The sequence below is a fragment of the Agelaius phoeniceus genome, chromosome 1, assembly GCF_051311805.1.
Source record: "Agelaius phoeniceus isolate bAgePho1 chromosome 1, bAgePho1.hap1, whole genome shotgun sequence".
NCBI classification, from domain to species: Eukaryota; Metazoa; Chordata; class Aves; order Passeriformes; family Icteridae; genus Agelaius; species Agelaius phoeniceus.
Window position 1 is genome coordinate 110,267,397 of NC_135265.1, and position 21,794 is coordinate 110,289,190.

The 21,794-nt window shown below is 39.9% G+C and overlaps 1 protein-coding gene and 2 long non-coding RNA genes across 4 annotated transcripts; 1 reads left to right on the top strand and 2 right to left on the bottom strand.

Annotated features, from left to right (window-relative positions):
* Nucleotides 1-1,239: 1,239 nt before the first annotated feature.
* Nucleotides 1,240-7,308, bottom strand: LOC143696014 (uncharacterized). 2 transcript variants are annotated; one of them, XR_013185488.1, is made up of 3 exons: nt 7,202-7,308; nt 2,695-2,772; nt 1,240-1,373 (listed from the first exon to the last, which is right to left on the bottom strand). It is a non-coding gene; the product is annotated as an uncharacterized LOC143696014 (long non-coding RNA). The 2 variants fall into 2 exon arrangements; XR_013185487.1 differs by lacking the exon at nt 7,202-7,308 and adding an exon at nt 3,863-4,015.
* A 4-nt stretch (nt 7,309-7,312) lies between these two features.
* On the bottom strand, nt 7,313-8,987 carry LOC143696019 (uncharacterized). The gene is made up of 3 exons (XR_013185489.1): nt 8,849-8,987; nt 7,517-7,668; nt 7,313-7,406 (listed from the first exon to the last, which is right to left on the bottom strand). It is a non-coding gene; the product is annotated as an uncharacterized LOC143696019 (long non-coding RNA).
* A 4,135-nt stretch (nt 8,988-13,122) lies between these two features.
* Nucleotides 13,123-21,133, top strand: LOC129121394 (transthyretin). Its single transcript, XM_054634657.2, has 4 exons — nt 13,123-13,277; nt 14,048-14,187; nt 18,727-18,862; nt 20,856-21,133. Exons 1-4 carry the CDS (start codon nt 13,209-13,211, stop codon nt 20,961-20,963), a joined length of 453 nt encoding a protein of 150 aa, XP_054490632.2. The 5' UTR covers nt 13,123-13,208; the 3' UTR covers nt 20,964-21,133.
* Nucleotides 21,134-21,794: the final 661 nt, after the last annotated feature.

Genomic DNA, 21,794 nt, shown 5'->3' on the forward strand with positions numbered 1-21,794 from the left:
CATATCAGCACATTCCTGCTCTCAGAAGATGAATCCCTTAGGACTCCCTTAGAGCGTTTTTCTTTCAGAAGTTTAGATGCATGCTGTAATGAAAAGAGAAACAATACACAACCTGATTAATAGAACTGCAGCTAACAAACAGTGCCCTGAGGGATCAGCACTCAAATCATCAAGTAATGCCAGAGCAACGTCTCCATCCCCATTTCCATCACTCTTTTTCTTCTCAGCTTTGCGTAGTTTTAACCTGAGATAGCACTACCGTTGTGCTGGGCTTGTACAGGTGATGAGTCAAGCTACAGGAGGAGACAAAAAAGCATCCCAGCACTGCAGTCACTGTGTGGTGGCTTCTGTATGGCTACCACTATAACTCAAAAGGAACAATCTATCAGTGACAGCTTTAGAAAGGGACCTGTTATCGATGTTGATTTTTATTTTTTTTTAATCAGCAAAAATTAGGAAGCGGTTGTTAAAAAATGTTGCACAACACAGCACAGGATGTCCCCTCATCGCCTCAGAAAAAGAAAAGTCTTGTTATGTGCTTTGCAATAGGGAATGTTTTCCACCCCTTTTCTCTGTTCATGCTTTATGGTTTTTCCAGAGAAATCTGTTTTTTCTTTATCAGTGCTTCTTTCTTTTTCCACCTCATTCTGGAAGGTTTGTAAGAGGAAATTAACTTGACCTAGGGTCAAGACTAGACCCTTTTTGCCATGAAGGCACTATTGTGTTTGCTTCATCAGGGTTCTCTAGGTAGTTTCCTCAACATATAGGCAGGGACAACATGAGAGGATCTAGAAATTTCTTTTCCTTTTGAGCAGAGCTCAGCCTAGCATGAGAGGCAAGTGTCATTCCAATGGGAGTGTCTGTTAATCACATCAGTCTTATAGGGGAACATTTGTAATTACAAGGTGAGGGATAAATTAGTCATCCTGTCATAACTGAATACTCTAGCAAACAGCAAGGCTGACATAGTCCTAGTAATTCATTTTTCATGGGTACAAGCAATTTAGTGTTTGATAACTCTCGTTAAAGTTGGAGTTTAGACTGCAGATGACTAACCCCAAAACCAGCAGGATGTCTGTAGGAATGGAAACGGAATGCTCTCTGTTTTTGAAGAGTTTTTTTTCTTCCTTCCAAATGACTTCAGAAGAAAGGGGCCTACCAGGTACTTCACAATTTTTTTTTTTTCCAAAAGTGGGCTGCTCATGGGGTCAGCAATCACAAGCTATATATCACTGTTCAGAAGTACAAGCTGGTTCATCTGCCTGTTCATTTCTCTGGTTTCCACCATCTCCACATAGCAAGCTCTTCCAGGCCCTTACTTCTGGAGTGGTCCATGGGCACTACCATGATGATGTCAATGCTACCTCTTCAGACTGAAATTCAAAAACACTGTGTCTCAGATTATAATTTATTTGGATGAGGAAAGAAAGGAAGTAACATCCTGTCCTCATCTGGGACGCTGTGCCGAAACCTCAAGGGCAGCAAACACCTCCTGCAGTTTGCCGATTCTCTTTGAGTCTGAAGAAGACCCATAATATACATGGGAAAAATCTGTTCTGGTGTTGGAGCCACAAAGGGAATGTTTACCCTGTGTTTGAACAGCTGATTCATCCCAGCAAGAGGAGGTCCATTTTTTTGACCCACTGCTCTAGGCAGTAGCTGCCCTGAGGTAGCTGAGCTAAAAATGATCTTAGTGAAAAGGTGTCCTGCTTGGAAACAGCACAGTTACCTCCAAAGAGAAATTACATGCAAAGCTACAGCAGAGTGGGCTGACAGGAGAATTACACAAGCTGTTCAGAAAAAAAAAGGACAGTGTGTATTCATTCCTTCTAAAATTTGACACCAAAAAACCTTCGCAAAGAGCTCTGTAAAACAGGATGTCCAGCAAACCCAGTCTTGAGTAGGCATAGGGGCAGCACATGTTTAATGTCAGTTACAGTTGAAAACACAGAGGCTGACTCAGAAAATATTATTTTATTATTTCAGCCTTATTTGTTCTTGAGTTGCTGCTTCCCTTGGAGACTTGGGCATAAGACTTTGAAAATAACAGTCCCCTGTAAAGTGGGTATATTGAACTGCCAAAGATTTGCTTTTCTATATATTGCTGCTTTCTGCTTCTGTGTTTTATTTGTATGACAGTCTGGGGCCATCACAACCTGAAAGCATATCTTCTCTCCCTGCACAAAGCCTTCCCCTCTGTTGTTTTTGCAGCTCTTGTTTCTCACCATCCCTCCATACCATTTCTTCCTTTTACTTGAATTTATGCCAATTAATCCTCCAACCATCCCCCTTCCCTGCTCCTGTTAAATGCTTAGTTCCTGTTCTTTCCTCCTGTTCACTTACAGAGATGGGGCCCCACACAGCTCTGTCCTTCTTCTGTCTCCTGTTCCTTGCATGATGCTCCCTGGTGCAGCTTTTCTACTTAAAATAATCAAAAAATTTTCTTCCATAAGGAGGCCTTTGCCCCTCACACTTGTACTATGAATGTGAGTGCTGTGTACTACCCCCTTCTCACAGCTGACAAACTACATCTCCTTCCCAGACTTCTCCTTCCCTTTCTGTCTGCATTCCAACATTAGCCAGATATGCTGTTTCCTGATTTTTCTGGGTTCCCCTCAAAACCCACTGGGTTCCCCTCAAAACCCACTCTAAACAATTTCTGCCAGGGGCTCACCCTTAACATTTAATAATTACCTCAGCCACTCAGGCTAGTGTCTTCCTCCACTTTTTATGCTGCTTGGCCACTTTTGTTGAGACAGTGGAACATATTAGCTTGGAAAAGAGAGAAAAAAAATAGGGAATTTATCAGTGGAGGAAGCAAATGGGTAACCTCTGTAGGGTCTGAACTCTTTAAACCATTTCATATACTCTTCCTGCTTTCTCCCAAAATAAATAATTCCAAAACACCAGAGTAGGAATTTGGTTTCTGAGGCCCCCCCTGAGAGCAGAGACCCTTGGGGTACTCTTGCAGGCAGAGCCACCCCAGGGTGCAGAGGCTAAGTGTGGAAAAGAAAGGCCAGTTTATCAGAATCCTGATCAGACCCTGAGGATAAAAATCTCTGGAGGGGTGAGGCTGAGGTAGGAGCACAGAAGCTAAAGCTCAATTCTCAAATAAGTAAGTGAAATGAATAATTACACACGAGCACTGAATAGAGGTTTCTGTTAATCTGTGATCCGATAATCTTCTTTCATTGCCACTTAGCAACAGAATTACAAACTGAGGATGGAAAGCCAGGCTGACTTAAAATTCCTGTCTTTGCTGGGCAGAGATGAAAAAAGGTCCCTGTCTGAGCAGGCACAATAGGTTTCCCAGCTACTGGGAATTGTACCTTTCAGCACAATATAAGTACAGACACCTGAATTTCAAGTTGCCTGAAGAACAGCTCAGTTGGGCATACAGCATTGTTTATAAGAATTAGTGAATTTTACTTACAGAAACACAAGATTAATCCAGACACACATGTCCACAAACTCCATTAAAATCATACATCTTCAGTAGGGGGAATGTGAAAGAAGGGACCATTGGGCCAAAACTGCTGCACTGGAAATTATTCTTAACTGCTGGGTCAAACAGTAATCATCATATTTTTGGGATATCTGCAGTGTCATAGAGATGCTCAGGATAGATGCAGGAGGGTGGTAATCATTAGCAGCGATCCCCACCCAGAGCCACTCATTGTCCTTTCTTTGAGAGACATTTTGCACCCAACAGAGTGCCAGCATACCTGAGGTCTCTCTTAGGTTTGGTTCTTTTCAAAAACAGCAGAAAAGAGGTAAATTTAAGTGCCTGCCACCATGCTCTTTTTATCTCAGCCTCTTCTTTCCATCTTCTTCTTACCTTTTCTTTCCTTCTTTTTCTCACCTTTTTTCTTTTCTTGTGCTTCTTGCCTACAGAGTTGAGCAGTCAGATAAGGCATCATCTTTTGCAGTGCTGCTGTGAGTCTGGGACAGAGAGACAGCTCAAAGACATGCTAAAAGCTGCCTAACAACCAGGCTCAGCCACATCTTGGAGTGCCTGGTGAGACTGCATGGCCTGCTTGGCATTCAGCAGATTCTTCCCATAGTCCAGCTCGGATGCCTTTTCCTTTGCACATGTCATGATCTCCAGAGACAAGACTTCTACAAGGACAGCTTCCTCCCACCTTGAGCAATTTATTCCCTGTACTGTGGAAAGGATGGGCTTCCATCCCAGTAGTGCTGCCCAGCAGCAGAGGAGAGAGGGGAGGTATTCCAGCCAAAGGGCAACAGACCCAAGGGTGCTGTTAGAATGAAAGTTTAAATTAATATTTACATTTTAAAGGGATTGAATTTGCTTTGCTGGGTTTATCTTCAGCCAAGGACATGGCTTTTTTTTGTTTGTTTTGTTTTTACAGTAGTGTTTTGCTCTGAAACTGAGCAGCCAAGACCTGCCTATGCAGACCCATGCACCCTGTTTAAAAGAGGCTCTTTGTACCACAACATGGCTCTGCTCCAGATTGCTGGAGCTCTTAATTCCTGACCAAACAAAACACAGTGGCAGGGGTCTGTCCAAGGAGCCTGCAGAGCTCCTTGGCTGCTGGGTACCCTGCCATGGGCCGCAGGACTGTGTACCCTCAGGAAAGAGCTGGCCAGCAGGCAAAGAGGAGGAGCAGAATAGGGCACTCTGTTACCTCTTCTCTGCTGTTTTGGGTGGCTGTGTGCAAGGAACAGCCAGAAGAGTTCTGCCCTTCAAAAGAGCCCAGGGGTGGTTTCTCAAGGCAATTACACCTGTGCTGGTAGATATTATGGGAGCACTCATGGACCTGTGCAGGAAATAAACCCACCATCAACAAGCCAGCTGGATGTATGAGCATACAGTTTTGCTTGCACTTCAGGCAGAGGAGGTAAAGAGTTTCATAAGCCATGTATAACTCAGTGCTTTCCTGCACTGAGATCTCCCCAACTTCTGCATGGCAACCCTGGGTGTAAAAAAAAAGACAAATTGCTCAACAGAAAGGAGTGTGACTAGCAATTACACTCTTCTGCTATTTGCAGCCTTCCTCACATAATGACACAAAGAAAGAGCAAAATTAGTATGTGTTCCTCTTTTCATGTGACTTTCTGTACTTTGTGGAGAAACTTCAATAGACTCATCAAGCTGATACTAATAAAAGACCTACAGTTCTGTCTAGAGTCAAATATCCCCCAGATAATAGTTGTGAGCTGGAGTTATTTGCTGGTTTTTCCCACTTCAAGCTATGCTTCTTTCATCATTTTTCAAAGACTAAAGCACCTATTTGCTGAGTATCATCTTTAAAGAAAAAGCTAAAATTTACTTTTTTACTTTTTCCTTGCCACCAGGAGCCCAATAGCTAATGATGTCAAGCTCATTGGAAATCATTAGTACAAAGCAGTAGCCAACAGTGTTGTGAAGTCCAATACCGAGGACAGAGGGAATCTTTTAAATTGCAGGAAGGAGAGCAGAATAAAGAAAGTCATTCAGAGTGCATGAGTCTTTTGTCCTCTATTGAGTGAGAATACTAGTTAGCAAGAGTGGGTAAGGATTTTGATCTGACCTTTCAAAGCTTTTTGAAGCATGCAAGCAATTCTAAGGACTTGTCTATTTGGCCATACTTGAGAGTTTGTTAAGGCAGAATGAGAACATAAAGTGTGGCAACAGTTCTGCTAGGTGTGGACAAGCTGCTGGCCTTGATGCCTTCTCTGGCCTACATGAGAGGGATTAAAATTCTTTTGACTCACGCTTAGAGGAGAAAATCAGAGAGATGAAGAGGATTAAATGAATTTAGTTTACCATTACATATTTCCCTAAGCTGGTTTCCAGTGGCTCCAATATTATGGGCTGTGATGCGCTTTCAGGAAGACATGGGATGCTGTGCACTGCATCGTGTAGCAGTGAAGGCACCATAGTGTTGCCCTACAAACAGAGAGGGCACTGCCTGGCCCCCAGGATCAGATGTGGCTCCCAGATGAACTCTGCATGAAGGCTGGGGTACAAGGAACAGGACTGGTCTGATCTGGGAGCTACTGCTGGAAGGGCAGTACAGCAATGACAACTCATACTTGACCTCTACACCTCATGAGAGTGAGGAGTGAGAATAATTCCCCGATAGCTCCATCCTCATCTAACACTGTGGATCACTCCCCTTGCAGAGTGGGGTTTTTTCAAAATGCTTAAAATCACTATGTGGACTCCAGGTTTGTAAAGCAAGATGTTGGGAGTCAGAAACTCAAACTTCCTCCCACTTGGACCTGAGTACAGGCAATAATAATTTTTCCTAACTCTAGCAGGGACATAACTGGCTGCTGTAAGCCAGCTGCTGGACCCCCTGGACACTACAAACTGCATGACACGTAAAGGTCTGTTGGATAAGGGGGTGATTGTTCTGCTTGAGTTTGTCTTAAAGACACAGCAGCCTCTGCTTTGCTACAATTATTGACAAAGGCAGAAAAATTTGCGAACAGTCCAGACACTGAACAGTTTCTCAGCAGTGGTATGTGGGGGCCTCTATGCTCTGCAGGCCAAGAAAGAGAAGCTAAAGGCCCCCCAGAAAGAATATACACAAACACAAGGCAGGGATAAAATGCATTTTAACTGCAAAAAGCAGATTCTATAACAGCTGTGACTGTAGGTCTAGAACAGTGGCACAAGAGTCATAGATACAGCTAAGTTGTAGGCTCAGCTGATATTTATTTTATTTTTCTGGTACAGGAGGTGTTCTGAACCTAGTTCAGAGATAGTGAGAAAAGAAATTGCTATTTTTATCTGCGGCAAGTGTTGCATTGACTTATTCACAAGCTTGCACTCTATAAACCTGAGCATGTATCTGTTACATGATTGGAATTCAGTCCCCCAGCTTGGCAGGCAGTAGGTAAAGGGGGATATAACCACAGAGGCTTAATCATGGAAAAGTATACACACGATGCCTTTGTCCATCCATTTAAGCAGCAACCTGTGTTTGCCACTATGTAAGGCACACAGGAGTTCGTGCAGAAAGGACTCTGAAGAGTTTGTGAATTTACATACACAAGCAAGATTTTTCCTTTACAATATACCAAGGAATAACAGCCAGTTAATCTCCTGTTGACTCATGTACTCCACTGCATTTCAAAGTGTCTGAATCATTTTTGTCTGTACAGCTCAGTGTATGGGTAACATGCTGAGAAGCACTACCCCAAAGATACTCCTGTTTGGTTTAGTATGCCTTCACCCAGTATTTCCTACCTGTGTCACAGAGCTAGCTTCACATCTGCTACAGGCAGAACCAGCAAGAGCTTTTGGCTCAGAGAGCTAAAAACACTATGACCAGTGGCTTGTCTAAAACAGCTATTAGCACTTTTCTTTTGCTGGTTCCACATTACAAAAGTGTCTAGCCCTTGGGCTTTTCTCCCAGAAATGCTGTAGTATACTCTATTCTTGTCTTTAAAATCTGAAGAAAAACAAAAAGAAAAAAAAAATAAATAAAGAAGGAAAGACAGATGTTATTAATGCATTGTACATAGGGTCATGATCTGTTCTGTCCCTTATCTTTTGAAATACCTTTTTCTTTTTATCCCTTACAGGATACAAGGCTGTTTCCTCTCAGATCCATTTTCATGAGGCACTCATTGGGTTTTGTCACTGTGACACTGGTAAATGTGCTTGGAAGCTGATGCCAAAGTTGGGTGAAGCCTGTGGTGGATACAGGAACTCTGTTTATGAGATAAAATGATTAGTATAGCATTTCAGCAGAGCTTTTGGCAGGAAGCAGGCACCAGTTCAATTAATAAAAAGAAAGGCATAAATCTGTCACTGTCACTGTCACTTGGTAACTTCCCACTCAAAAACATGCCCAGGGCATTTTATTGCAGGATAGATGGGGATCTTATTACAAGGTGGGACAGATGGACAGGAGGGAGATGTGGTCTGGGTGGGCCAGGGCACATGACAGAGTGCAAAGGCACCCACAGGCACACCAGCCATAGTTCACATGGAAGATGCATCCTTGTGAGTCCATGTGGTGATCTGTCTGTATCTACAATGATCTCCACTAAACAGAGACTTGAGTAATTCAAAAGACATTAACCAATGGCTAATTTGGCCCTGTGCAAATTTGCAGAAGCTTTTCAAGACCCTGCTCAGGTGGCCCTGCATGATGGAAAAACAGGCATTTCCTCACACCTATTTGTATTTAGGTATCAGAATGAAGTGCCCTAGACTCAGCATTTTACAATCTTAAACAGCAAGATGATGAAAAAAGTACATAGCTGCAATAGCTTAGCAAATATATATAACCTTAGAAAAGATTATAGTTTAACCCTACAGAACCTCTTTTGGTCATTATTGCTAGAGGAAGATTTTGATTGTCATGCGTGGTCTAATTAATCTTTTGATATCTGCAGTCCACTGAGAACAAATGGATAATTGATAGAAATTCACTTAAAAATATAATACACTCCCAAAATAGCCTAGCCAAGACCCCAGGAAAATAGTGACCTGTGTTAAGGTTTCTTTTTGCTATTGGAACATTTGCATCATGCTGTAGATTTATTGTGCATGGCTTCCTGTAAGAATGGCACAAAAGCTAAATTTAAAATATAAACCACCTAATAATTTTACTAATAAATAGATTGACCTTTAAAAACATTGATCTCATGGCAAGTTCCAGCATCTTTAAAACACAGGAAATATTAATTCTAGCACAAGGATATTCAGTTAGCTCTGTGCATAAACTGAATTAGTTTTTTTATTTTTTAAATCACTTGTCTAGACTGATAGATCAGTATGTAGACATGAGTACATATTAAAGTTGAATAACAGAAGTTTGCTTTTGAGAGATCACAAGACCTATAGGGCTAGCTAATGAAGAAGTAATAATAAGTGCCCACTGACCTTGGAGTTTAAATGCTTCAGAGCCTGCTGAGATGAGCAGGTGCCAGGTGAATTCATACATTACAAATGCCCTAAAGTAAGAATCATCTATTTATGTCTCCTTTTTGGACTTTGAGCTATATCCCAGGATGCTCCTCAGACACAACCTTGGAAATTATAAAAAAACCTATGATTTTATACCTCAAGACCAGCCCAACCCATCTGTCTTCAAAATTGTTTACTAACAGTATCCAACTCCTCATTTTTGAAGTAACTGGATTTGATTTAAGATACAAAATAAGGATGTTTTCCTTATTTTTCTGCATAAGATCAGTAATGTTTCCTTACTTCCAAATAAATGGGCAGTGTTAGTCCTGTGAAAATCTGATAATGACCATTAAAACTCAAAATACAGACGTACTCCTCAGCAAAAATTAAAATGGAAAAGGCTGATAAACATGCAAACACCACACATAACTGGAATGCCACAATTTTTAATACCATTCTTTACAGATTGAAATTCAAGCTCAAACATGAACTTCCCTGAGCACATTTATTAATTAGAAAAGCATTATCCCTGGCTTTGCAGAGAGGGGGAATGTTATATAATTAGCAAATAGTGAAAGCAACAGAAGATTTCTCACTGGCTTCAAGCAGTTACTGCATTGAGCACTCTCCTTATGTGCCAGAAGCAACTGAGCTGACAGACACCTGAAGTAAAACTCACAAAGTTCTTGACTCTTTTTTCACCTAGAAAATTTAGGTGAACTCCTTTGAGAGGTAAATCTCAGGTCTTTTCCTGTAAGTCCCTATGGAATGTTATTCCAGAGAAGTGAAAAAAGGTGTCACATTCAGGTCTCTATATTATAGAAAGGATTTTTTCAGAGCCCAGGAATTCATTAATTCTTCAAACAGGGAGTTTGGGAATTCTATCCAGATTACTGAATGGCTTATCATCTATCAGGGCCTTTCATTCCAATGTCACAGGAGAAGCTTACAGGTTTTTATGGTCAAAGTATTCCAGCCTGTCTGAGCATTCTGCTATGTGGAAGCAGTTGGCTTTCTAAATGAAGTCAAATAGAAGGGAATGCTGCAGAGAATAAGGAGATTATCTGTGTAAAACAAGCCTAAGTGTGTGAAACTACACAGAAGAGAGAGAAAAATACCATAGCATAGTGGGAAAAATCCTTGACATAAACAAGAGTATTAGCCATAGGACATGTTTGCTCTTGACCTGAACACTCTAATGCTTTCAAACAGGGAACACACTTTCATTAGAAATAAGCATTAACCCTAATTCTTCAGAGATGAACTTCAATTGATTTGGAATTCAGATAAGCCTCAAAGCATTCAAATATTTGAAGATTATCTAAATTTTTCCATAACTGGGGGTCTCACACTTGTTGGCTTCCATAAAGCTGAGGTTACTGGGTACACCAGGGACTCTTGGCTGTCCTCTTCTTCAACACCCTAATAACCCTGTGTTCTGGGTGACCACTCCTTCTTCTGGGTTTCTGGAGTCCCCTAGACCCCAGATGCTTGCACTATATAGCCTCATACTATCTCTGTTTTAGCTGTGTTACTCTGCAGCTACTTACACACCAGGATTCCTAGATATCTCTTTCTGTTGAGTTTTCAGTAACTCAGTTTACTCTTTTTGCACAAAAGGGCATTTATGCTACTGCTCTGTGCTAAGGCTCTGTGTTGCACCACGTTTCCTGGGGCATGTGCCCTGCTAGCAGTCTCTGGGAGCTGCCCTCTTTCCAGCTCCTCGTAGCAGCTTCCACCTCCTTCAGAAGGTCTAGAGTTTGCCAGTGCCACTTACATTTCAGAGCTCAGCCTCTTTTCATTTCACCTTCTCTTATTGTGTATCTGGGATAAGCTATTCAGTATATAAGTTTCAGAATCCCGTTGCACAGAAAATGTTTAAGAACATTTAACAACAGACAGACAACAGTCAATCAGCACCTGCTGGATGCTCAGCAGTTATCCATCCTCCTTCTCCTTTTCCCTCCCACAATTATGTTTTGATTCTCTGCCAAGGGAGAACCATCCTTCTCCACCAGCTGTTCCAAATCCCTGATCGTTCACATGCATTTTATGGAAAATATTACCACATTGCGATACTAGGTTGAGGCTGACAATGGAAGTGGGAAGAACAACCTAGCATTGCTTTCACTAGGCTATAGTAATTTTAAATTAGGTCTGCATGGATTTTAATAGAATTCTGTATAAATTCTGGATGCTTCATGATCAGAGATGAGATGTAGTAGACACTCTTTTTTTGCAATCTCACTGAGTCCACCTGTATCTTAGAACTTACAGAAAGGATCTAGTTGTGTGCAAAATGTGTGAAAGGAGATTCACAAACACACAGTCTAATTTTCCACTCAAACTGGTCTCCCTGCTAGTAGTCAAAGAATCCCTGTCTGGGTTATGTTGAGAGTTGAAAAAAACAGCAAAGGAAGGACATTGAGATAAAAATCATATTGGGGTTAGAATTTTTCATGCTCATTATTCACTCTAAGTAGCAGCTGCCAAAAGGTCAATCAATGTTATGAAAGAGGGAAACAAAATAATATGGACAGCTGAAATGTACTATCCCTGTAGACATGATTTTTCAGAAACTGCTACTTTGCAGGAAAACCTAGAACAAAATCATTATTTCTTAAGTAATTGTCCCATAGGAGAGCAATTTCTCATGCAGCCAAGTGCCAATATAATTAACCCCTTGGCGTTATCTCCTTGCAGAATAGCTGACAGCAAAACACAGGACAGCCTACTTGCTCTAGAATACAGATCATTTCTCTTCCAGACATACAAATCTTCATTGCTTCAGAGAAATATTCATTAATAATGAGAACAAAATTATGAGGTAATATGTTGTTGCACAGATCTAGGAGCAGCATTTAACTTTCCAAGATCTGAATACAACCCCCAAGCATTAGATTGGAGCATAGTTTGTTACTGGTGGGCACCTTGCACTGAATTTTACGTGCAGGCAAAGTGTGTGTAGAATGTTACCTACGTATCAGCCTGCTTTGCTGTAAGGACAAAGGGCACTTTGATCCCAGTGCAGGAGATTACTGTATGATAGATTTTTTTCTCAAAAATCAACTTTGCCTAGAGAGAAAAACTGCCTAAAGCAGCCTGAAGGCATGAAAGTCTCTGGAGAATACCATCCGTGATTTCTCTCTAAGACTTCCATCATAATCCTATTCAAGAAAACTGCTTTTTGTTAGGATACTGTGAAATCAGTAAAAAATGAGTGCCAGCTCCTGAAAAGTGTAGATTCAGGGTTGTTTAGGATGTGGGGAAAAGGATCTGCTAAACAGGACAGTTTCTTTGTCTCTCAACTAGCAAAGGTACAGTATGGACAGTTTATGTGATGCACCTGAACAAAACCAGCTATACAATGCCAACTCTCCCAGATTAGGCTGGGGCTGAGTCCACCCCTGAAAAACCTCTGAAATGTATATTTGTACACTTACAAATGTAGAAATGTACAAACATACATGTATCAATAACATTCCCAGCATAATAAAGGTTTGGCAACTGGAACCTTAGCCAGATGTTAGCAAAAGCTACCAGTCTTTGCTGGCTGCCTTGGCTCCTTTTGGGGTACATGGTGCAAGAGAGGACTCATTTCATTTTTCTGAGTTCTTTACCTTCCCAGGGGGACAGCTCTCTACAAGTCTTCCCAGTGACTAAGAGACCTCAGTGTCTACCTGAAAGTTGGTCAAGATGAATAATTAGAAGCTTGTGGTGGTGACAGATTGTGTCAGAACCCATCTAAGTTGTGTCTCAAAACAGAGACATTGCTCCTTTCCAGCAAGCAGGGAGACTGATTGGGAATCCAGCACTGCTTGAGCCAGACTATGAACAAACTCCATCACCCATATACTGAGTCTGCATCCATATGTGGATCTGATCCTCAGAAAGAAGTGAATATACTGAGAAGAAACATGGGGTGGCTGCGGAGAAAGCATTGGGGCATTTTCATGCCCAACCTAAGGGCAAGATAAAGAAATTCTCCTAGAACTAGTTGAATTTCTGGGCAAAAAAAAAGGTCATTTGTGTTATTTTGTGGAGGGCTTTCTATGAGTGTAATCTCCCCAGGCAAGGGTCATGTTTGTGTCCGTTACTTATTTTCTTTTCTCTAGTGATCCTGCAGTCCTTCCATTGACTTCAATGGCAGTGCCATGAAGCAATGGACTGACTCTAGGATTGGGCTATTTACTAAGCAAATAATCAGAATCAGCAGTTTTGGAGTCATATGGGCACCCAATAAGCAGCCTGTTTTGTTGTTGGATTGGCTATAAAATCTCAAATCCCCTCAGCTCCTGGCTGCTGGCACCAAGGCTCACTAACAGCAAGCAGAATGGCCTTTCAGTCTGCACTCTTTGTTTTCTTAGCTGGACTGGTATTTTTCTCTGAAGCTGCACCACTGGTGAGTTTCTTTGTTTTCAAGCTCAATCATTACAAGAATGATAATCTAGATTTTCTAGATGACTAGCATCCTCCTCATCCATGAAATTCTGCAACCATTGGGCTTTGTCAGAATGCAATTTCTGGGGGTTTTTTTATAGTATTCTTCAGAATTCTTAAAACTTTTTTCTTTTCTTGTAATTTACCCACCTATTTTAAGGTATTATGGAAGGGTCAAGGATCTAGGTGGTGTGACCTTTTATTTTGCTTTGTTTCTATCTGTTCATGACTCACATTCCATATCCTCAATAAAGAGGCAGTTTCACCAAACAAGGGCTTCTCTAAAGCAAATAAAAACTATTTTTGAGGTATGACTAAGGATTCCTTATAATGTAATGAAGTCTAAGAGAGGGATATTCTTTCTGCCTTAGGATGTCATATGTATTTCTTTGTTGGTTTCCCTAGATAACATACTTTGCACTTAAAAGAATTTGCTATTTTCATATTTGTGATATTATGAAGGTATAACATTGTATCATTTTCATAGAGCCATTTAGAGCAACTCTAATATTGACCAAGCAATCTGTGTGTGTGTAATAAAGCATCAGTATAAAGCTCTAAGATATTCTGCTTAAGAAATAGATGTTTGGAAATTAGCTTTGAATAGCATTGGCAGAGAACTTGCTTTTAAGTGAATGGTAATTCTGCAATTAGAATCTATCTTTTCTTTGGGAGAAGGTTTTTGCAGACTTGGTGAACAGTTCCTATACAACTTCTCCTCCTTTCCCCAAGGTCTCCCATGGCTCTGTTGATTCCAAATGCCCTCTTATGGTGAAAGTGCTGGATGCAGTCAGAGGAAGCCCTGCATCTGATGTAAATGTTAAAGTTTTTAAACAGGCTGAAGATGGAAGCTGGCAGGACTTTGCTGTTGGGTAAGTTGTGTGGTCTTCTGGAGCTGTTTTCGGGGTGCCTTGGGCAAGCAATTGAGGAGTTCAAGGAATGGAGCTCTGATCAAAAGAGAAATGTGTTTTCTGACACGTGCCACACTATCAGTGTTCATAGCACATGAATTCTGATTCCAAATCTGTTAGGTTTAAGTGGAACTTTTCCGTGACCGAAATGTTAATTGCAAAAATATGTTCAGATGCTCATCTTATCTTTGAAAGGGACTAGTTTTGATACTTATTTTTTCTCCTAGCTTCAGTATTATCTTTCCTTTCTATAGAAAGAAAAAGAAAAAAAGCCTATTTACCAGTGTTTTATAGGTAATCCAGACTAACCTATCTTCATGTGCAATGGATATAGAGCTTAATTTGCAGCAGTCACATACAAAATCCTCTCTGTAGGCTTTGTCTGCACACATGTAAATAATTATTGCATTATTCATCTTCTGCTGTGTATCAAATGTGCTGGTTGGAAGAAACTCCTTGACCAGATAGTTTTTAAGAATACTATTGTAACATAACACTGAAGCAAAATCTCAGCAGTTTGAGGCCTTTTCTCTAGCTCTGAATGTGTTTTTCTAGAATTACAGACCAATACCAATAGATACCTAGCATCCTTACAAATACCTTAGAGGGTCAGACAATAATACCTTCAGTCTGTGACAGGTGTATGAGTAACAGAAGAACACAGTTTACTAAAATTCAAGTAGCTGAGGTATTTAGACATTTAACTTTCATTGCAAATGTTTGTTGAATCAGATTTTTAAATAACTCAAGAGAAGTCTCCAGTAGCAGCAGAATATTTAAGCACAGAATGATAAACACAAGAATGGACAGGAGTCAACTGTACATCTAACTGTTTTTTATTAGGAGTTTTTATAGCATGATTTACACATAAGCAGCAGGGGAAAAAAAAAAGAAAGAAAACCCCAGAGAAGAAGACTATAAGGAGAAATAACTTTTTCTCCATCTGAATGGTTTCTTTTTATATAATGAAAACCAAAAATGCTTTTCCCCATTGAAAAGTAGAAAGAAAGTTTACAAGACTGAAAAAACAAACTCTACTCCCATGCTGAATCTTAACCTAGGAATAAATGACTCCTAAAATGGATTTATATACTTTAATGAACAGAGAAACTCCATGAAAAGTGACACATTTTTTTCAAGGAAAGCAGAGACAAGGATAACATCTTATCCCTAGTGAGCATTCCTTTCATTATTAGAAAACCAAATTATTTAAAATGTTTCATCAAGTACTGTTTAACAGCTAATACAAAATACAATTTACAGATGAATAAGAGAAATTACATTATTAAATGCCCTCACTTCTGGTGCAAGAAAAAAAGTGGTTTTTTTGTTCATTTTGTAGCCCTGCTCTCAACAAGCCCATAGAGACAAATCCTGTAGTTCTTAGGCAACTTCTGCTGACACTTTAGGTTAGTGCACTCAAGAAAATCTAATCACATCTTCTTAACCATAAATTGGGAAGATTAAGCCTAGGCAAGTGAGAACCATTTTGCTGGGGGATGGTGATGAAGGAACATTAAATCATAACTTTTATTGCAGGTAAAGATTTTGACATTTTTCCTGACTTGCATTACAACCAAGGCTGCTTTCAGTAATACCATTGACTTTAGGTGATTTGAACAAAGTTTTCAAACGGTTGTTTGAACAAAGTTTTCACATGCAATTACAATTTTTTTCTTTTGGAGAAGCCAGAATATCCCTGTGTTAAAACAGCTGAAAATGTGAATGAATCCCGGAACACAATCTGTAAATACTCCCATAAGGTGAATAACATTTTGAAGTTACAGTACATAGCAGATACATATGGGAAAGTTACATTTTGTACAAATATCTGTTGTAGTTATGTTTTTACCATTTTGTTTTCTTATGTTTACTTTGCAAGCACACTTCATGGAATTAAGCAAATGTACTCAGCAACTGTTGAATTTGAGTAATGGTGTTTAAGGGGCAGTGGGGAAGTTAGAATAGTAGGAGCTGACTTTATTAAGAGGCTTATTTGAAAATTACTCTAGCTAAAAATATGCAAGAAAAGATAACTTGAGCTAAGACATACTGGGGAAGGGTTTAGGGTGCAGAAAATGTCATTTAGATTCTATATGAGATCCTCCCATGACTAGCTTTGATCTTCTCACTCCTCACAAGTTTTTTGAAATCTAGGTCTTATCATGTCGTTCAAGATTTGCAGTCAGCGAACACAGTTTTCATGTAACCTGGGTTACAAGTCATGAAAGAAAAGACTTCTGTGTATTTTGAAGTGGTTCCCCAACCCTCCTTTTTTTTTTTTTAACTCCAAAAGAAGAGCTAGTGTTCCTGAGATATTTCCTCATCAGTCTGCATCTGAGAACAGTTTATCTCAGTGCAGTATGTCCTAAGAGTCCATAAACATCATTGTACAGGCAGTGTAGATTTAACTGGCTACAATATACAACTAAGGTCCAGACAGTCAAAAAGAGGATCAGGACTGCAGTATGGGCTGGCACTGTAGTAACTTTACTGGAAAAGCACAGCTTTTTAATTTAGCTGTTCGTCTTACAGCAGATGCTGGCAGTCCACATCCTGTTAAGAATAAGGAACCATATTATATTTAGTCCCCCACTCAGACAGAAATACAAGTGCTGTTCAGAAGCAATCAGAGCATTTTGCTACCAGTGCTGAATGCTGAGCATCCCTGCCTTGTGCTCATCCCCTCCAGGCTCTGAATCACACACTGTCCTGTTGGCTGTCTGTGCAGCAGTAATGCTGAAGGGTTTCCTTGTGTGACCAGTTGCATTGAATGGCTACCACTTAATAATTAAAATAAAGAAAGTGCCATTAACTTCTGTTAGCGGGCATGCATTTTCAAGTGAGCTCTTGTTTCCAGTTTCCCAGCTGTTCTGGATGGTTAACATCTGATACTCTGGAGCATTACCCCTTAGGGAAAGCACCATTCCAGCTCCATCCACACTTTTCTCAAACTAAAACTAATTTGTTTTCCTGAACAAAGATTTTGAGGCAGACACCATTTTTCCTTTTAATTGCTTACCTAGACTATCAAGATTATAGGCAGAAGTACATGATTCACTAACTTCTGCAGGATCTCAGTAATTCTCTTTCACTTCAGCTTCAAGAACACTCACAAATGAATTCTTTCTTCTTTTATTAAAGCAATATAGATCAAACCAGGAATTACTAATTAAACTAAAAGAAAACAGATGCATACACTTTACAAACTGACTGTGATACTTGTTTCAAATAGGACTTTGGTTCTCTGCAGGTTTGGTCTGCTCTGGATACACTTGATTACACTTGCATTGGACCAGTGAGATTTTGTCAGTCTTGACAAATAAAAAAAATTAAAATTAGTATGGGATTTTCCATCCTGCTACCTCTTAATTTAAGCAAAAGCTCTGTAATTCAGTCTTTTTTTATTTACCACCATTACAAATAAGGTGAAGGAGGAGAAAGGGACTGGGAAAGAAAAGCCCAATAACACAACTGATCCTGTCCCAGATAAGCAGCATGTCACTGCTTATCTTCCTCCACTTCCACTCATCCTCGTCAAGTTTGTTTTCTGCCTAGACAGTTACTCCTTGCCATAAGACAGGAAAGTTCCACTAGTTCTCCCAGTTAAGGCTTTCTTCATTTTTCCTTCAACTAAATCATGTGGTTATGAAGTGCTATAAACATCAAATAAATATTTTCTGCAGAAAAAGACCCAAACAAAAACAAACAAACACAAAAGGTTACAAAATCAGAAACTAAGTAAAAGGAGGGAAAAGAGATAAATGGCGTTTAGAAGCTAAGTATGTAAATATTTAAACAGCTGTCATACAAAGCTTGAAAAGCCTCCTTTTCAAACAAATAGAGTGCAGTGCCAGCTATACTTCCTTCTTGCTACTGGAATTTCTCCATCCACAGTTTTTTGTTCTGAGCTGAGCACATAAGCTCTGAGCTGGGAATTCCTATTGCTCATTTATATGGTACTCAGAGCAAGAGGGCCCTGCTCCTTGACCAAGGTAATTCAAATTATTAAAATCTTATGATGCTAAATTGCTTTTTCAAGACATTATCACTAAGGGTCACATAAAATAACATCATTGTATAGGAATAAACTCCAGAGCCTCAGTGCTAATAACTGGAGAACAAAATAATTTTCCAATAAAATTTCTCTTCTCTGCTTAGTTTCATTTTGAGATTTGGCATTTTGCCTCTCATCATGACATTCCTTCTCCTAAGACAGTAACCTTTGGTTCCAGAGGACATTGGGTACAAGTTAGACATGATACTAAAAGAGGGACCAGCCAGCTTTTATTTGTGATGTGTATGGGTGAGTTGGTAGCAAGGACAGATTCTGCAATGTGTGGAAACATCCACTACATAAAGGGAAGGAATTATTTCAGAGGATTAGGCTGCTCAATGTAGAATTTGGCACCTCTGCTATTTAATATTCCACACTGACTGTTTCTGTTTAGCATCTAAATGATAGTATAAAATATTTATATAGATATTTAATCATTACAGGAAAACCACAGAGTATGGGGAGATTCATGATCTCACGTCAGAAGAACAGTTTGTAGAGGGAAAGTACATGGTGAAGTTTGATACCAGCTCCTACTGGAAGGCGCTCGGACTTTCTGCATTCCACGAATATGCTGATGTGAGTAGTGGCAAATATCCTTGATAACCAGTGCCCACTGATAACCAGTGCCCACTGATAACCAGTGCACACTGATAACCAGAACACACTGCCTGTGTAGTGGCATCAGCTGGAAAGAGCAAACACAGCCCTTTAATACTGAAGGAGCAGCAACACTCAGTCAAGTGGTTCACTGCCACACAGCACTGGGCAAATAGAGGCAGTAAATATCCAGCTAAGCCACAGGAAGGAGCCAACTTCCCTGCAAATGCTGACACAGCTCTTCCAAAGTGTAGCTGTTCCCATTCACCTACTCATACCAGCAGGGAATCTTGCTTGAAAAGAGCTACATTATTCAATAGTAGACAGTTTTTATAAAAACAAACAAGAAAAAACCAAAAATTTAAAAAATAATAATAAAAAAACAACACCAAAAAAAAGAACCTGCTTTTATTGATGATGAAGTAATGGAGAGATTTGGATTTGGAAACCCTAATTTTATAGGAAATAAGTTATGCTTAAATCAGAGGTATTTACCCCATATCAGTCACATGAAAATCCCTGAATTCTAACATGACATATAATTACAAGAAAAAAACAATTCTTTCTGGTGTGCCTTTTTTTAAAATGATGTTCAGTACCAAACTATACAACTAAAAAAAAAACCAAAAAAAAAAAAAGAAGGTATAAAAAAGTAAAGACGAAACCATGGTGGGAAAGGAAAAGTTGACTATTTTGTTGATACTCAAATTTTACAAGCAGCCCAGAAATGTGATCATGTCATGTCTCTCTCCTTGCTTTCAGTCCTACACTGATTTATTGTATAAATATTCTACTTCTACTACTATTGTGTAAATATTCTACTACATTTACTTAGCATATCCAAAATCTGTTTAAATTCTTTAGGCTTAATCTGTCATTAAATTTAAGTTTCCCCAGTTTAAGTAGTCTGGAACAGCTACTGGTGGTGTTGTAGAACATTTCAAACCACAAGTTCATGGAGCTCTAGTGGAAGACTAAAACAAATTACTGTGTCCCAGATCCTTAAAGTCTGAGGTGCTGTTTGGGTGATTTAGATCAAAAAAGAAACCTCAAAAGTATTCCCTAACCATTTGGATGTCTGAAAGTTGTAAGGGGTACACCTCAGAAGGTGCTTAAAAGTACCTGACTGAGAATGTTCCAGCTAGGCTGAGAAGGCTTTTCCTTGGCATAATAGCCTACAGGCCAACAAGCTAGCCTGGGAAGTGGGAAGAGTTCAGGGACTGACAGTGTACAGGATAGCTGAAGCCTACAGTCCTCATGTCCCAGCAGCTTAGACTTTGGTCATAGGAAAGAACTCTATAGTCCACTTATAGAAAGTCCTTCATGATTTAGAAAATAGATCAAATAGTAGGCTAAAGAAAGCTGGAATTTAACCCAGGTGACAATACTCTCCTGGGAATTGTGTGTCCCAAGTCCCATTGGACTAATTTGAAGAGCAGTAGATTTGAATTATCTTAGGGTAAGGATCTCTCCTTGTTCTGGCAAGTCTAGCCACTGAGTTCTTAATGCAAAAACTGACCCATCACCAATGGTCTTAAAAACAGGAGGGGGCACTGAAGTACAGAAAATGGCTTTGGGCTCCAGCTGCCTGCCTTGTTTGGCCATGTCACACAGGGATTGTATTTAAATTCCCTGGGTGGAATTTCACTCCTGTCTTTCTTACTGGTCATTTGAGATACCTCCCCCTTACCCTCCTATTCCACATCACAAAGTAGTTTGCCTGGCTCAGGTGTGGGTATTTCCATTCAGCCTCACTGCAGCTGAAGCGCTCTGTGGACCTCAGCCCAAACCCCACAAATATCTCAGTCCTTGGCAATCACAAAGTACCAGAAGCATTACCCTTCAGAAGGGTAAAAGCATTGAACAGAACCAGCAAAGTGCCTGCAGATGCAGTGGGGTGTGCTGCTTAGTTGTTAATAAGCTGCTTTGGCTGTGTGTTGCTCATCATGACCACGAGTTTTCCCTTTTCCAGGTGGTGTTCACTGCTAACGACTCCGGTCACCGCCACTACACCATCGCCGCTCTCCTCAGCCCTTTCTCCTACTCAACCACTGCTGTTGTCACCGCCCCCGAGGAATAAACATGTACTGTCTCCTCACACTTTCCTCCACTAGAACTATCATAGGCTTTTAGGAGGAAGGTTTTTCCTATTGCTAATGCATAACTTTTTGCTACATTAGTTGTTTTATTTTCATTTTGTGACCTGGCAAACCTCAGACAAGTCAATAAAATATTACTTCTTTAAAACAATTTTGACTCAATTAGTGGAATTTTATTGTTTTCTAAAGTATTATAATTTGCATTAAAGTGCAAAGGACATCTGAAAAACACACATGGGATGACACTTGATTTAGTTTTGTTATCTTCCTCCACTGGCTTAAAGAAGTCTCACCAAATACATTGGCTCAAAACAGGAAATTCATAGGGTTGTGTTACCTTAAAAAAATTACCAAATAAATGTACTCAAAATAAGAAAGCCATCTGTGCTACTCAAAGTTTACACACAGAAAATATGGTCCCACTATCAACCAGGTCATAAGGTGAATAGGTGAAATTCTGAATACCTAGCAGCAGAACAAACAACACAGAAACCATTGAAATAAGTATGATCAGAGAGCTGAAAGACTTAAAATCTGTGTACCTTTACTTAAAACTTCAAGTAAACCTCAACACACTGATGTCTCAAGAGGAAAGTTGGCTGCTCAATCAATCTAGGAAGTACTGAAGTAATTTCAATTAGCACTCTTTTTAACATCTTTGATATTAAAGCAAATATTTGACATAACGCATCTGGCTACCCTATATAGGTGCATTCCAGTTAAATCCCTAATAAGTCAAATCTGTAGCCATCATTAAAAAGAAGTTCAAAAAGAGAAGCATCTTCTTAATAGTCTCTTCATATTTTTATAAA